Genomic DNA, 17,834 nt, shown 5'->3' with positions numbered 1-17,834 from the left:
TTAAAAATCAAGAAGAATGAAATTTGCCCAGTGTCCATAGATTCAGGATCAGAATTTAGATCCAAAGGTGTGATTCTGAATCAGTCATATCTAATCCCTTGACATCATTTCCAGCATTATCATGAAGAGGGAGATAAACACACACACATTTATCTGGGAAAATGTCCAATAGTATTCTTGTGTTCTTAAAAGAGTACAACCATCAAAATGGTAAAGAAACACTATTCAACCTAGAAAGATAATAACATGACATCATGATTGAACAGGTTAATGTGAAGGTGAAATAGATACGTTTTCGTTTACTTATTTTCCCTAAGGAAATAGTGAAAACATTGCAACTAGTTCACTAAGAGTAAAGAAGAAATGTAACAGAAAGGTCAGAGAGAAGAGAGAGCAATGGGAGAAGATAAAATGAGAGAGATCAAAATATGTAATAGAAAAATAGGCTTAGGGAACGTGGGTGGCTCAGTTGGTCAAGCGTCTGATTTTTGGTTTCAGCTCAGGTTCATGAGATTGAGCCCTGTGTTGGTCTCCATGCTCAGCCAGGAGTCTGCTTGGGTTTCTTTCCTCTTTCCTCTCCCTCCCTCTCTGTTCCTCCTCCTGTTCATGCACTCTTTCTCTAAATAAAAATTAAAAAAAGAAAGAAACATAGGCTTACACCCCAAATGTAAACAGTGTTCTGGTCCAATTTAAATGCAGGCTTATTCTCTTCTGTTTTTCTGGAATCACTTATAAATGCTTTTCTGGGTTGCCTTCGTAAGAAAGGATCCCAGAGGGTGCCTGGGTGGCTTAGTGAAGCTGAAGCCTTTGCCTTCAGCTCAGGTTATGATCTCAGGGTTCTGGGATCAAGCCCCATATATATGGGCTCTCTGCTCAGCAGGGAACCTGCTTCCCCCTCTCTCTCTGCCCGCTGCTCTGCCTACTTGTGATCTCTCTCTCTGTCAAATAAATAAATAAAATCTTAAAAAAGAAAGAAGGAAAGAAAGAAAGAGAAAAAGGATTCTAGAGACTGGCTTGGTCCTGGGGTCTTGAGACTTATTTTATGTTTCCATGTTTCTACCCTTGAACTAGTCAATGTCTCTGAAAATAAACTCCCAGTCAGAGGTTTAAACATATTCCCTGGGAGTCTGTGTTGAGTCCCTGAGACTAAGAGGTAACATCATTTTCTCACTAATTAGGTTTGGAGAAACTAATGTTTACTCTTTTTATATTTTTATTTTAGAATGGAACATAACCAATTAATCCTTGTGCATAGATGATTAAACGTCTTCCCAAGACTACTCTAGAAGGGCTATCAGATAGCTGGAGAACATTGCACTTATTATCTCTGAAGGGCAAAGTGATAGTGCTACTTTAAAAAGTGTTTATTCCTAACTGGTATGGCCAAAATTAGCAAGACAGGAAACAACATGTGTTGGAGAGGATGTGGAGAAAGTGGAACCCTCTTACACTGTAAGTGGGAATGCAAGTTGGTGCAGCCACTTTGGAGAACACTGTGGAGATTCCTCAAGAAATTAAAAATAGAGCTTCCCTATGACCCTGCAATTGCACTCCTGGGTATTTACCCCAAAGATACAGATGTAGTGAAAAGAAGGGCCATCTGTACCCCAATGTTTATAGCAGCAATTGCTATGGTCGCCAAACTGTGGAAAGAACCAAGATGCCCTTCAACGGACGAATGGATAAGGAAGATGTGGTCCATATACACTATGGAGTATTATGCCTCCATCAGAAAGGATGAATACCCAACTTTTGTAGCAACATGGATGGGACTAGAAGAGATTATGCTGAGTGAAATAAGTCAAGCAGAGAGAGTCAATTATCACATGGTTTCACTTATTTGTGGAGCATAACAAATAGCATGGAGGACAAGGGGAGTTAGAGAGGAGAAGGGAGTTGGGGGAAATTGGAAGGGAAGGTGAACCATGAGAGACTATGGACTCTGAAAAACAATCTGAGGGGTTTGAAGGGGTGGGGGCTTGAAGGTTGGGGGAACCAGGTGGTTGGTATTAGAGAGGGCACGGATTGCATGGAGCACTGGTCTGGTACAAAAACAATGAATACTGTTACGCTGAAAAGAAATCCATAAAAAAAAAAAAGTGTTTATTCCTAATGCTTTAATAGAATTCTCAATGATTGTTTCTTCCCCAAACCAACTATGGGTTCATGATTGCTCTGTGAAAACCATAATATTTTGAATTTAAGTTCTGAGTTCAAATCCCAGCCAAGCAATGACTGATATATGTGAACAGACAAGTTACTTAAACCATCTGATGTTCACCAAATTTCTTTATCTGTAAAAATGAGATGATAATACCTCTCACATTATATATATGTATATATTTACAATTCTTTTAAAGACTTATTTATTTATTTATTTATTTATTTATTAGAGAAAGAGCAAGCACATGGGAGTTGGGTGGGGAGAGGCGGAGGGAGAGAATCTTCAAGCAGACTCCTACTGAGCACAGAGCCCGATAGGGAGCTAGAGCTCATGACCCATTAGATCATGACCTGAGCTGAAACCAAGAGTAGGACACCCAACTGACTGAGCTACATTGGCATCCTGCCATTATATTTTGGCATCCTTACATTACATTTTTATCAATTTCAAATGAGATACTGTGTGTGCAAAGCAGTTTTTCAAATGTAAATCTCTGTAAATATGAAGAACTAACACTACTTCCATTATTTTTCATTTAATAAGTACTATTAGAAATGGCTGGTGTAATGTCTTGAAGATATCTAGACTACTGGCATTTTTAATAACAGGTATACTAAGATATAATTAGTATACCATAAAATTCATCCTTTTAAAGTACACAATTTGACAATTTTAATAAATTTAGAGAATGTTGCAACCAATATCACAATCCAACTGTAGAACAATTCCGTGTCTTCAGAAAGTTCCCTCATGTCCATTTGTAGCCAGTGCCCATGTTCTCATCCCTAGCTTCATGAATCTACTGATGTATTCTTTTAATCTTTTGGACTTATCTTTTCAGGACAGTTCATGTAAACAAAATCATACATTATGTCATCCTTTGTGTCTGACTTCTTTCCTCTAGTGTAATGTTTTCAAGGTTCACCCATCTAACGTACTTTGTTCCTCTTTATGATCAAATAATAGTCCACTGTATGGATATACCACATTTTGTTGATCCATTCATGGGTAAATGGGTTGTTTCCACTTTCAATTATTATAGTAATGCTGCTGTGAAAATTTATGCACAAGTTTCTGGGTGGACATATGTTTTCAGATCTTTTGAGGCTATACTCAGTGCTAGATCTAGATGACTGGTATTTCAACTTGAATTACATACAGAAGGGAAAATGTTCATGTTGACTTATACATTTCTTCTGAGTTACATTATCCCAACTATAAAATGATATGAACTCTTGCTTAGAACCTTTCTGCAGCAATAAAACCAATATGAACTAAATGTTAAAAAAAAAGGGGGGGGTGGCTCAGTGGGTTAAGCCTCTGCCTTCAGCTCAGGTCATGGTGTCAGGGTCCTGGGATCAAGCCCTGCATCTGGCTCTCTGCTCAGCGGGGAGCCTGTTTCCCCCTTTCTCTGCCTGCCTCTGCCTACTTGTGATCTCTCTCTCTCTCTCTCTCTCTCGCTGTGAAATAAATAAATAAAATCTTAAAGAAAAAAAAGGCCCATAGAACTGATACAGTTCTAATGGCAATCATTTGTTCCAATGGGTTATGGGGTTTTTTCCTTCTTGAAACTTGATAATTGATACCAAATTTAATTAAAGAAAAATATTAGATTAGTGTATCTTAAATGCTTTATTTGTCAGCTTGATTGTATTACTCAAGGTATATTCAAACATCATTTGAATTATCCTTCTCGGGACGCCTGGGTGGCTCAGTTGGTTGGACGACTGCCTTCGGCTCAGGTCATGATCCCGGAGTCCCGGGATCGAGTCCCGCATCAGGCTCCCAACTCCACGGGGAGTCTGCTTCTCCCTCTGACCTTCTCCTCGCTCATGCTCTCTCTCACTGTCTCTCTCTCAAATAAATAAATAAAATACTTTAAAAAAAAAAAAAAAAGAATTATCCTTCTCACCCTTTGTTGTAATTTTACTTCTTTTTAAAATGACCTTTTAAAAATTATCAGCGTGTTATGTTTACTGGTTAGTTAGTTAAATTTTAAAGTAACTATGGCATTTAAATTTCAAAGAAAAGTCATCAATCCAAAGCAGTGTCTGTATTGGATGTCAGTGTGGAGGCTGGTGGGGAACAAGAGGGGCAAGCTCCAAACTGCCCCACCAATGTGATGAGCCGCTGTGGCTCTGCGCTCGGGCATCTCACCCCTACCCACAGAGGCACTGGCATTGTCTCAGCTCTTGCACCCAGAAAGCCAAATGATGGCCTTTATTAATGACTGCTGCACTCTCCCCTAAGGGCAGCTCGGCCTAGGCCACTTCTGATGTCATTTTCCAGACCTACAGCTATCTTACCCTGACCTCTGAAGACTGTGTCCACCCAGATTCCCTATCAGGAATTCACGAACCATCTTGTAAAGACGTACACCGGAGTCTGGTGCAGAGGACCAGGCTCCAGCAATGGTTACCACATAGCTTTATACGAACATACAGACATTAAATAAGTAAATGAAGTGAATTAAAGCCTGTTAAAAATCCATAACAGGAATGGGTCAATCCCACCACAGAGCATTGTGCATATCAGAAGAGGCCAAGAGAAGGTGTATCAAAGTGGAAGAGTGGACCTTCCTACCCAGTGCTATAGTGTTAAGTAAGTCTCAGAGTTTAGAATCCATTCCAGGGAAATAAGGGTGAGGGGCAGAAGGTTTAAAATAGACTGGGTTTCTTAAATTCCATACATGCATAGAATCATATGGTATTTGTCTTTCTCTGACTATTTCGCTCAGTGTAAAACCCTCTAGCTCTATCCACGTCATTGCAAATGGGAAACAAAACAGATGAACATAGGGGAAGGGAAGGAAAAATAAAATAAGTTGAAAATAGAGAGGGAGGCAAACCGTAAGAGACTCTTAACTACAGGGAACAAACTGAGGGTTCCTGGAGGGGAGGTACCTGGGGGTAACTGAGTGATGGGTGTTAGGGAGGACACCGACGGAATGAGCACTGGGTGTTCTATGCAACTGATGAATCACTAAACTCTACCCTGAAATTAAGAGTATACTATATGTTAACTAAACTGAATTTAAATAAAAACTTAAGGAAAGAAAGAAAGAAGAAGGAAGGAAGGAAGGTTTGTAGCATATGAACTGCAGTTTACCCTCCATATATCCCCTCAGTTGTTTGAAATCATCCTCTCAGTATGTTTGAAATCATCAGTGTGTTTGAAACTGTGGCTCCCCAGGAGACACACAGTGACATCAGATATATAGAGAGAGAGTCAATCAAAGGCCTAAGAGTACAATGGCTAAGAGGAGATTTACAAGAAAGATAATAGGCCTAATTACGTTTAATGGACTTTGGAAATTGTCTGACCAGCCTGTTATTTTACTTGCAATATTTTCACTGACCTTAAAGCTTACACCTCATTTCAGAGGATTTAGCAAACCGGCTTTGGTTGGTTGCTGACTCACAGGGTCCTTGCTATAAGGTCTCCATGGAAACCGAAGGCAGAAAGGAGAGCAGAGAGAGGTAGTCTAATTAGTTTTAAGCCTGCTGTTTCTTTTTCCTTAGATTCTGACAATAGAGCCAATGCTTTTGGCATGATGAACATAAATGAACATAATGAACATAAATATATTGTATTTTAATGAACATAAATATATTATATATTATATAACACTATGTCATAAATATTTTAATACTATAAAAATACTATATTTAGCATGAAATAAAATAATGTATCACATTATATGCATACACATATATTGTATCTACATAAATCTCATATATAATAATAATTCACATTATTTTGTAATAATAAGATAATGTATTATAAGTATCTATTATTATATGCTAATGATTTTCTTAGCTAAAGAAAAAAAGTGACATCTTTCTTATTTCCTTGACATTTGTTTATCTTAGCCTCTCCTAAATTTTCCTCCAATGGTTACCCTATGCCCCAATTTTTAAATACTGTCAACCAATAAGACCCAGTTTATATGCTGTTCTTCCTTTAGGCTTCCCCTGTTATTTCCAGATCAAATTAACCTCTCATTTGAACCTACTTAGTATTTTAACTATAGTTCTCTTGGCAGGTAATATATAACTTGTTTTATAGGTTAATTACATGAAGATCTCTGTCTCATTCTCTCTTTTGTTCTCCATAGCATGAAGCTGAGTGACTTAATAGATCCTCAAACAATGTTTGCTAAACTAATACTTCATTTAATTAAAATAAGAGAAAACATATTTAGGCTTCAGATGCCTGGATGGAGGACAGAACTCCCTATGTAGTACATTCATTTCCATTCCATCATTTAGCTATATAGGCCTCTTTCCTCATTTTGGGGGGAGGTATTTCTATAAGGGATCTTTGTGGTCCCTTCCAGCACAAAGATTCTATTTAATAATCATGACATAAAAAGGAAAACATAATGAAACTGGCAGAGGACTGAGGTTCACACTACATGAGGGTATCATTTACAGGACAATATCCAATTTCATATCAGAAATCCTGGGAGTCTTTCAACTGTACTCAGGCCTGTACTGAACCACAGCAGGGGGAAGAAAATGATAGGAGGTACAAGATCTATGGGGCATACAGGACGTATTCTCAGGGAACCAGCAATCTATGAGGTGGATGAGACAAATACAAAGAACACTGTAAAAACTTATTCTAAGAGAGGTAAAATCAGCCAAAGATTCAAATCCTAGATTATATTCCATTCCTGTAAGTAAAATAACTCTGAATAGCAGAGCATCTCGTTTTGTTCTCTCTTGTTCTGGGTTATTTTATGTACATTGTTGGGTTTCCCTGGTCCTGTTGTTTCTTCATATATAAAATGAGATAATTCCTTCAGGTGATATTTAAGGTCTCATCCATCTCTATCCTCTTAAAGGGACATAAGAATTCATATCTTTATTTTGATAGTGACAGTTTGTTTAGTGGAGGTTTTGATGGTATTTAGTTAAAAACAAGAGATTTCAGTATCAGTATTTTATCAAGATTATTATTATTCCCATTGATTATGTTATATGTATGTGCAGGTGTGTGTTTCTTTGTGTGTGTGTTCAGGTAATTAAATATTCCTTAGTGGCTCAATTAGTTAAGTGTCTGCCTTTGGCTCAGGTCATGATCTCAGGGTCCTGGGATTGATCCCATGTCGGTCTCCCTGCTCAGTAGGGAGTCTACTTCTCCCTCTCTCTCTGCCCCTCCACCTACTTGTGTGCTCTCTCTCTCTCTCTCTGTCAAGTAAATAAAATCTTTTTTTTTTTTTTAATTCCTCAGTGCCCTAAAAATAACTAAGAATGAAAAGCACCCCTAAATCTTGGATTTCAGAATTGGCAGGGTGGTGACATAAGGCATGAAAAACTTTCACAGCATGCCTGATGGAAACAATCATCAAGTATTCCGTTCATTTAAGCCATGAGAACTGTCATAGTTGTTAAATTGAGCCTCTTACATTTCCGCTTGAAATTCACCCTGAGTCTCAAATTGCTTACTCTGGCCCTGCTGTTCAAACTAACCGCCTTGTTTTAATTCTTGCTTTTTGCCATGTGCTGGGCAAAGTCTGAGCCCTGAAGTGTGATTGACAGTTTCCCCTGAGGCTTCTTGGAGAAAAAAGATTCTACACTTAGAATATGCAGCCATTTAAAACCTTCACGTTAAAAATTCCTTGTTTTCACTATTCTGTGAACACTATCTAACTGCATCCTAAGTAGCAAATGGCATTTTTATCACTAACTCTCACAAGGAAGAGAATGTCATACTCTCTCAATGCAGTGATTTAGGAAGAGTCAGCCTCATGTTGGAAATGCTAGAAAAACCGATGTGAATGAAACTGTGCACGAGCCTGTGCCTAGCAAGAAGGCTGTAAGTTATATATGTGTTACATGCATGTTACATATTTGGCTCTCAGGCTTGGTTTTTTCTTGGAATAATAACTGTGGAGAGAACTGCAAACTGTAAACATTTTAACAAGGTTTTTGCACTTCCTGAGCCAATTTCTGGTCTCATTAACTCACTTTGCCCTATTACACTGCTCACAAGTGGGAAACAAAAATAAAGGGAAAAAAAAAAAAAAAAAGCCAAAGTCATAATGAGCATGAGAAGCATCTCATAGGACTGGGTCCCTTTGAGATTAATTAGGTAAAAAGTTCTCTTCTCAGTGACTCCCTTGGAGAAATCTTGTAGCTTGAGTGTCAGAAAAAGTTTTGTAAATGTGTTTCTTTCCTGGAACTTTCCATTACCTACTTTGAGAAACAAGGACCATTTTTCTGAGTTTCAAGTAATGATGTTAATAGGCAAGAACACAAAAACTGTGTGTTAAAATCAGTCACACAGATAATAAACTGTGCAGGAGGGGCATGAGAGCAGAGTTGGGCTTGGAAGTGTATTAGTTGCCCCAGCGCTATTGGTCACAAAATACCACAGACTGGGTGGCTTAAACAACAGACATTTATTTTCTCACAGTTTCGGAGGCTAGAAACCTAAGACCAAGGTGTTGGAAAGGTTGGCTTCCACTGAGGGGACTGAGAGGGATCTGCTTCAGCCTGTGTCCTTGGCTTCTAGATTGCCATCCTCCTGCTCTCTGTTCCTGTAGTCATTCCTCTGCACGTGCGTCTTTGGAGTCTCTGTGTCTCCAGCTTTTTTTTTTTTTTAATTTTTAGCATAACAGTATCATTATTTTTTCACCACACCCAGTGCTCCATGCAATCCGTGCCCTCTATAATACCCACCACCTGGTACCCCGACCTCCCACCCCCCCCCCACCCCCGCCACTTCAAACCCCTCAAGATTGTTTTTCAGAGTCTCCAGCTTTTCTTATCTCATAAGGACACTGGTCACCTTGGATTAGGGCCCACCTCCAACAGCCTCATTAAATTGAATCGCCTCTACAAAAGTCCTATCTCCCAACATATGATACTGGGGAGAAGACAATGCAGTCCATAACAGAGAGGAGACACACTTAGATCTGAATGCTAGCTGGAGAACACACACACTACACGTGCAATTTTGACCAGGTTGCTCAAGCTTTCAATCTCATATTTTTGAACTATGAAATCAGGAAAATAAGAAGCACTTCCTTTTTAGGTTACTATGGGGATGAACTTAGATGGGCATGCAGAGGACCCAATCTCATGTGTAGCACATCACAAATGCTCTATAAATCTCCGCTAATCACAACAAACTTTTATGTTTTCTTGGTATCTCAAACACTTCCTGATGGAAGTTTCGGTTTGTCCTTCCCATGTATGGTTATAATGCAATAAGTCTGTCAGCTCTCTTCTTTAATCTAAGTCCCATTCAATCAAATATAACCTTTAACCTTGTGTTTTAGCTTCCTTTAAATTGTTTCAACAGATTCTCTATTTCTGATAGTATTTAGAAGCAGCAGCAGCATTTCTGGTTTTCCTACAACTTTGTATCTTGTTTACTTGGTACTGGTTTTGGTCTGGTTTCCTTTCAAGGCTTTTGTTTACATCTGCCTATAATATGTTAGCTATTGCTAAAGCCCAAAGAGATGATAGATTGAGTTAAACTGTGTAATTTCAATATTAATTCCATTATTTCAGTGACTTCAAGTGAACAAAAAGTAATTGTGAGCACTGTAATAGGAAACAGAGCCTCATCAATTTTGCCTCATCCATAATATTACATAACTATAAATTAACATATAAAATGAATGTATTAAATTAAAATGTCATATTATACAAAGTGTTGGCTATTACCATGTACTTACTCTATGCTAAGCCCTCACTAAGCCCCTTTGCATGGATAACACCATTTGACCTTCACAGTGACCCTATGAATTGGGTACTTACCACATCCTTCTCCAAATACATGTGAAGAGAGCTTGCCTAATGCCACACAAATGACAAGTGGCCAGGAGGAGACTTAAACTCCAATCTGTCTGGTACAAAGCCCAGGACACTCCCAAACACTGTTCTTAAACGCCACTCCCTGCCACTAAGAGTCTTGAAAAATCGTTTCCAGAGAAAAATCCTGTGAACTGAACACTGCTTTTCTTTGTCTATTTTTTACTTAAAGAAATGCATTTTTTAAAGAAACAAAGAGGGGAAGGTAACATATTTATCATTTTCAAGATACAGTGTTAGGTGATTTAAGGAAACATCCAAGTCAGTGCTTACAATTCAATGAGGTCGGCTTAAATTTTGACATTTACCAATTAAAGTACAGCACTTTAAGTTATTTAAGTAACTTGTTAAAAGTCAGAAAGTGCATACATGTTAAGGTAAAATTTAAACCACATTTGTTTGATTTTGTTACTTCTGTCAGCATAAACTAGTACTATTTTTCTCAAAGGGGAGCATGAGTCTGTTCCTAGTAGATGCTTAATAACATCTAACAATGTATATAGACTAAGGTCCTAGCCAAAAACAAAATATCATCTAGAGGGGCTCCTGAGTGGCTTAGTCTGGTTAGGCAGCCAGCTCTGGATTTCAGCTCAGGTCATGATCTCAGGGTTGTCAGATGGAGCCCCACATCAGGCTACACAGTCAGCACGGAGTCTGCTTGAGATTCTTTCTCCCCCTCTCCCTCTGCCCCTCCACCCAGTCACGTGATTGTGCACGTGCTCGTGCTCGCTCGCTCTCCAGTAAAATAAACAATCTTTTAAAAGACTTATTTATTTACTCAACAGAGAGAGACAGAGATAGTGGGAGAGTATATGATTGGGGAGGAGAGGGAGGAGCCTGTCAGCACGGAGTCTGCTTGAGATTCTCTCTCTCCCTCTGCCCCTCCCCCCAGTTACTGTTCACTTTCTCTCTCCTCAATAAAATAAATAAATGTTTTTTAAAAGATCTTATTTATTTACTTGAGGGAGAGACACAGAAATAGTGAGAGAGCACATGATCAGGGAGGAGAGGGAGAAGCAGGCTCCCTGCTGAGCAGGAAGCCCCTTGCAGGGCTCAATCCCAGGACCCAGGATCATGACCTGAGGAAAAGGCAGATGCTTAATCAACTGAGCCACCCAGGAACCCCCCCAAAATAAAGATCTTTAAAAATGTCATCTAGAAGTCACGCTTTGATTTATTTTTTTTTTTTAAATTTTTTTTTTTCACGGTTGCTTGCCTTTTTATTTTTATTTTTATTTTTATTTTTAATTTTTTATTTTTTATAAACATATATTTTTATCCCCAGGGGTACAGGTCTGTGAATCACCAGGTTTACACACTTCACAGCACTCACCAAATCACATACCCTCCCCAATGTCCATAATCCCACCCCCTTCTCCCAAACCCCCTCCCCCCGGCAACCCTCAGTTTGTTTCGTGAGATTAAGAGTCACTTATGGTTTGTCTCCCTCCCAATCCCATCTTGTTTCATTTATTCTTCTTCTACCCACTTAAGCCTCCATGTTGCATCACCACTTCCTCATATCAGGGAGATCATATGATAGTTGTCTTTCTCTGCTTGACTTATTTCGCTAAGCATGATACGCTCTAGTTCCATCCATGTTGTCGCAAATGGCAAGATTTCATTTCTTTTGATGGCTGCATAGTATTCCATTGTGTATATATACCACATCTTCTTGATCCATTCATCTGTTGATGGACATCTAGGTTCTTTCCATAGTTTGGCTATTGTGGACATTGCTGCTATAAACATTCGGGTGCATGTGTCCCTTTGGATCACTACATTTGTATCTTTAGGGTAAATACCCAATAGTGCAATTGCTGGGTCATAGGGCAGTTCTATTTTCAACATTTTGAGGAACCTCCATGCTGTTTTCCAGAGTGGCTGCACCAGCTTGCATTCCCACCAACAGTGTAGGAGGGTTCCCCTTTCTCCGCATCCTCGCCAGCATCTGTCATTTCCTGATTTGTTGATTTTAGCCATTCTGACTGGTGTGAGGTGATATCTCATTGTGGTTTTGATTTGTATTTCCCTGATGCCGAGTGATATGGAGCACTTTTTCATGTGTCTGTTCGCCATCTGGATGTCTTCTTTGCAGAAATGTCTGTTCATGTCTTCTGCCCATTTCTTGATTGGATTATTTGTTCTTTGGGTGTTGAGTTTGCTAAGTTCTTTATAGATTCTGGACACTAGTCCTTTATCTGATATGTCGTTTGCAAATATCTTCTCCCATTCTGTCAGTTGTCTTTTGATTTTGTTAACTGTTTCCTTTGCTGTGCAAAAGCTTTTGATCTTGATGAAATCCCAGTATGAGGGCTTGTGTAGTTGTGAACTATAAGTACCCTTCTGTCTCTCTTGTTTAAACTCTCTGCTCCTAGTTAGCTCTTACCCTTGAGGGTCACTTTGTCAAAATTTTTCTCACATGATGAATTGTTACTTTGTCATAATACAAAATTGAAACAGAGAAATAAGAACTTGTGTCTGAGATAAAGAAATTTCACAAAAAAATAATTGTTCAGCTTGGGTTTTAAAGGATGAATAGAAGTTTTTCTAATAGAGGAATCAAGTAAGAGAATCCCAAGAGGAGAAAATATATTTATAAAGGCACAAAATTATGAACGAGTATACTTGAAATGTTTTTTGGAACCATCTTCAACATCTTTATAGGATTAATCATTTCTGCTTTCATTTTACTAGTCTATTTTATATTTTTCATTCAATATTTATTATATTTTACTTATTTTTTTATATTTTTATTTAAATTCTAGTTAGTTTACATACAATGCAATATTGGTTTCAGGAGTAGAATTCAGTGTTGATCACTTACATACAATACCCTGTGCTCATCATAGTGAGTGTTCTCCTTAACCTTCAACCCTCAATTTGTTCTCTATCATTAAGAGGCTCTTATAGTTTTTTCCCTCTCTCTTTTTATTATGTTTTACTTTAATCATGTGTATATCCACATCCCATATTTAGCTATAATCTTCTTTTAAAAAAACAGAATATTACTTAGAGATTTTTATGACTTCAGTGTTTAGCATAGCAATTACTCAATACATATGTGTTTGTTAAAACAACAAGACAACAAATAAATAATGTAAAGAGGTATCTTTAAGGAATAGCAAGGGCAGTTTAGCTAGGAAGGAGAGTGTGTGTGAGAGAGACATATGTGTCGCTGGGTGAAAGTTTGGCATTGACGAGACTAAAGAACATTGGATCTGATTGTAAATTTTACAGATCCTTTACTAGTTACTAAGTTATTATAATTCAACCTATAAGCATCAAATGATTGTTGAAAATCCTAAAGAAGCTGAGTAGTATTGTGTGATTTGCATTTTGAAAGATACTAGTTTAGAATTAAAAGAATTATGACCATAACATTTCTTAGGACCTCAGTCCCTTACCCCACTCCAGAAGTCACCTTCAGACAGTGTCCTTAGGTCCCATGGACTCTCCATGTCTTCTACCTGGGAGTGGTCTTTGGCCAAGGAATTTTTTTTGAGTCTACATGTATGGAGCAGTCCAGATACTTGTGATAATTAATGCTCCCAAGAACATCCACCAACCGATAGGGGGCAGGAATTGGTATAAAAATACACCAAGATTCTTTTGCAACCCAGTAGGACAACTTTGAGGTTGTTATACACCATTTTTCAGAAGATCCTTGGTACAGTTGAGCCCCAGTTCCTCACAGTGGTAACCCATTCATTGACACTTGCTTAACTGACTGTTCTTTCCCTGTGTCACTTTCCTTCTTTTTTATCAGGTTTTCTGGGATAATCTTCCCCCCAAAATTGTTTATCCTCAAACCTTTCTCTCAGAGGCTGCTTTTGGGAAAACCCAAATTAAATAAAATTTTCATTTTCTCTTTTTTTTTAGAAGGGAGTCTTAAAGAGAGACTGATGATTGTATCCTTGTGTCATATCTATATATATCGAAAAGTAGAAAGAACCCACCCAACATTCTGGCTGTTTAAAATGAAAGGATTCTTATATTGTGGAAATTTTATTTATAAGTAAACAACAGAAAGTTAACATCGATAAATCTGTACAATGGAATTTGCACTTTGGCAGTAATGAACTAATTTCAGACACATGCAAAGACATAAATGTCAAAAGAGTAACATTTAAGTAAAAATAGCAAATTTCAATAGAATTAAATTAATATAAAGTTCAAAAAGTTGCAATATGGCCTTGAGAAACACAAACATACAGGGTAAAACTTAAAGAAAAATGAGAATAATAAGCACAAAATTCAAGAGAGTAATGAATTCTGGAGGGAAGGAGAGTATGGAATCAGGCTGGGGTCTACTGAGAACATCCAAGGCACTGAGGTCCCTTACCCCAGTGGCAGAAAGCACAGACCCAGAGGCACTAGTCTGGTCTGGCAGGTTCCTTGGCTGCTCCCTCATTCTAAGGAGTACAGACGAGAAGCCCTTCTTCTTCCATTGCCATCCTCCCTGTGCCCTCTTTCTATATCACTGTGAAAAGAAACATCATAGCAACTGTATTCCCCAACTGGAACATTCTCCTCATTGCATTCAGTCATAAAAACAATAGTTCGCTGTACTGAAATAGTGCATGTTTTCATTCTTACCATATTTCAGCAAGTAAGTGAAGAAATTAAGTGACGGGGACCAAACTTCATCCCCTTCGTTAAACAGAGACACCAAAGATACAAAACATCACTCCCTTGTGGCAGTGAGCAGTACAAAGCCAAGTCCAAAGAGTATCACAGCACAGTCGCCCCTCCGTGGATTCCCCCATCTGTCCCTTCCACATTCTCATCCGCACCTGCTTTTAGGTCTGAGCCCAGATGATAGGGTCTGTAGCTGACCGTACATCAGTCAGAAGCTCTGCTTCACTCAGAGACCCACCTCAGCCCTCAGCTGGAAGACTTCTCTTCCCACAACTTCTTTACGTTTTTGTAGGGTGTCACTTGAAACCTCAGCTATGCACCCCTCCCATTTTCTTTCAACAACTCCTAGACCAGTAAAAGGAGGGCTTCACCAATGCAAGCATTTGAGGAGACAATCACTACAGCCAGGTCAAAGAAATGCCAGGGTGAGGGAGAAAGAAGAGGTGGAGGGGCTATAGTAGGAGGCAGAAAATAAATACTGGGAAGCAGAAGGTCCAGCTTGTTCTGCTTCCTAGGTAGAGCTCCTTCCTTCTTTCATCAGCAACATGAGATCCTCAAGAGAGAAGAAGTCCCAGAGCCAGAACACCCACCCTAGAGTCTTCATTCTACCATTCCCTCCTCATGTGTCCTCCAGCAAGTCACATTAAGCTCCTGGACTTGTAGTCCTCACATTCTTTTTTTTTTTTTTTTTAAGATTTTATTTATTTATTTGACAGAGAGAGATCAAAGTAGGCAGAGAGGCAGACAGAGAGAGGGGGAAGTGGTTCCCCACTGAAGAGAGAGCCCATTGTGGGGCTCGATCCCAGGACCCTGAGACCATGACCTGAGCTGAAGGCAGAGGCTTTAACCCACTGAGCCACGCAGGTGCCCACCCCACTTTCTAAAATGGAGATAACCATAATAATACCTGTGCTTTCCGATTCAAAAGTATTTGTGAGAACCCTATAAAACTGTTAACAGAAGCTACAAAGTGTGGTTGAGCCTTTCCTAGCGTTCTATCCCTACAACGGCTCAGGAAGGAAGCCCAAGTGATATAGCACCTTCCTCAGAGATGATTTGACCTCCTTGTTCCTGAGGCTGTAGATCAAGGGATTCAGCATGGGGGTGACCAGGTTATTCAGGATCTGGACAGTTGCATCCAGCCAGGGGCTTGGGGTTGGCCTTAGGTAGATGAGGACCACTGGCATGTAGAAAAGCAAGATGGCAGTGAGGTGGGCACTGCAGGTGGAGAAGGCGCGGCGCCGGCCCTCTGCCGAGCGGATCTGCAGGATGGAGCAGACAATGCGACTGTAGGAGGTAAGGATGAGAAGGAAGCAACTGAGGGGCATGAGGCCCACACTGATGAACCCCACCATTTCCAGGGCTGAGGTATCAGCACAAGCCAGTTTCAGCATCACCGGAATATCACAGAAGAAATAGTCCACCTCATTGGCGCCACAGTAGGGCAACTGGAAGGTGAGAGCGGTTAGAAAGGTGGCCTGAATGCAGCCAAAAAAGGAGGTCCCCACGGCCAGGCTGGCGCACGCTCTGTGGCTCATGATCACCGTGTAGCGCAGAGGGTAGCAGATGGCGACAAAGCGGTCATAGGCCATCACCGTGTACAGGAAGCACTCGGTACAGCCCAGGAAGTGGTAGAAGAAGAGCTGGGATGCGCAGCCTGCATAGGAGATGACCCGGCTGTTCCCTGAGAGGTAGAAGAGCATCTTGGGGGAGCTCACAGAAGGGAAAAATATGTCACACACAGACAGTTGACACAAGAAGAAGTACATGGGGGTGTGGAGCCGAGTGGAGGAGATAATGGCGAGGAGGATGAGCAGGTTCCCCAGAAGAGTGAAGATGTAGAAGCCCAAAAACAGCACAAAGAGCATGCTCTCCAGGTCCTCCGTGTGGGGGATGCCCAGCAGGATAAATTCAGTCACTACTGAGAGATTCCTCATAGCTGTGAGAAAGTCAGACCTCGAGAAGGAAATCAAGACAGCAACGTCCGAACACCAACATCAAATTCTCAAGCGTTTCGCTGATGAGTGCTTTGGCTCTATTTTTAACAATCAAGACCAACCTTCTTGCTAATGGCAAGATGTATATAAAAACATCAGGTAATAAGAAATGCCAATCTCCATCCCACTCCTGGGAGGAATGTTTTTTAGAAGCTGATGGTTGTCCTCTGTGACTAGATCAGAAGTTTAGAGACAGATTTAAAGTATTCTCATGTTGAGAAATCTTTTTACTGCTGTTCATTCACTCTTTAGTATTTACTGTCTGTAGGCATATTTGTATTTTGAACTCTCATGGTGTCTTTGAGTAACATACTTCCACGATTCATGTTACTCTAGAAAAATCAGGGGGAAAATTGTGTTGGAAATCAGAGCACTTCATTTGAATCCTAGCTTTGCCACGTATTGGCTAAACTATTTAAAACCACTTATACATCTTTGATAGATGTGGCTTCATTGTCTATAAGATGAAAATCATAATTATTATAACAACAATATCAACATTAAAAATATCCTGGTATCTTAGGAAAGTTTATGACATATCTGTGAGAGTGTCTGGCAAAAACATAAATCCCAATTAAAAGTGTTCCTTTATTTTATATAACTTAAATTTACTCCTTTAAGTGCTTCCCTTTAACGTTGTCATTTGGCAATTATTTGTCAGTAAATGTCTGTTAAACAAATTATTGAATGGGGTGCCTGGGTGGCTCAGTGGGTTAAAGCCTCTGCCTTCAGCTCGGATCATGATTTCAGGGTTCTGGGATCGAGCCCCACATCAGGATCTTTGCTCAGCAGGGAGCCTGCTTCCCCCCTCTCTCTCTGCCTGCCTCTCTGCCTACTTGTAATCTTCATCAAATAAATAAATAAAATCTTAAGAAAAAAAACAAATTATTGAATAGACTTCAATCACATCGTCTTCAGATTACATCCCTCCAGACTTACCTGGTCTAATACCCCATCTCTATCTATCAGGAGATGTTGCCCTGGCTTTTCTGGTGCTTTTAACCTTTTCTAAGTAGACTACAGCAACCCTGAAATATTAAGCAAAAGAAGTAGTAGCAACAGAAAAGCATTAGTTTCATGTTATTATGAGGAAGAAATAGAGTGACCCTGACAGCAAGAAGTCAAACAACCGTTCAAACAATGCGAGAGCAAGGTATGGTGCCTGGAGGACACAGAGGCTTCTTCCTCCCATTTCTCCTTTTA

General features: G+C 39.6%; 1 protein-coding gene across 1 annotated transcript; it reads right to left on the bottom strand.

Moving 5' to 3' along the window:
- Positions 1–15,635: 15,635 nt before the first annotated feature.
- LOC131820505 (olfactory receptor 10D1B-like) lies at positions 15,636–16,571 on the bottom strand. Its single transcript, XM_059156167.1, has one exon. The coding sequence runs from the start codon at positions 16,569–16,571 to the stop codon at positions 15,636–15,638; it is 936 nt and encodes a 311-aa protein (XP_059012150.1).
- Positions 16,572–17,834: the final 1,263 nt, after the last annotated feature.

The sequence above is a fragment of the Mustela lutreola genome, chromosome 1 (genome assembly GCF_030435805.1).
Source record: "Mustela lutreola isolate mMusLut2 chromosome 1, mMusLut2.pri, whole genome shotgun sequence".
Taxonomy (NCBI): Eukaryota; Metazoa; Chordata; class Mammalia; order Carnivora; family Mustelidae; genus Mustela; species Mustela lutreola.
The sequence above is the reverse complement of the archived record's forward strand: the minus strand, read 5'-3'. Positions and strand labels throughout refer to the sequence as shown.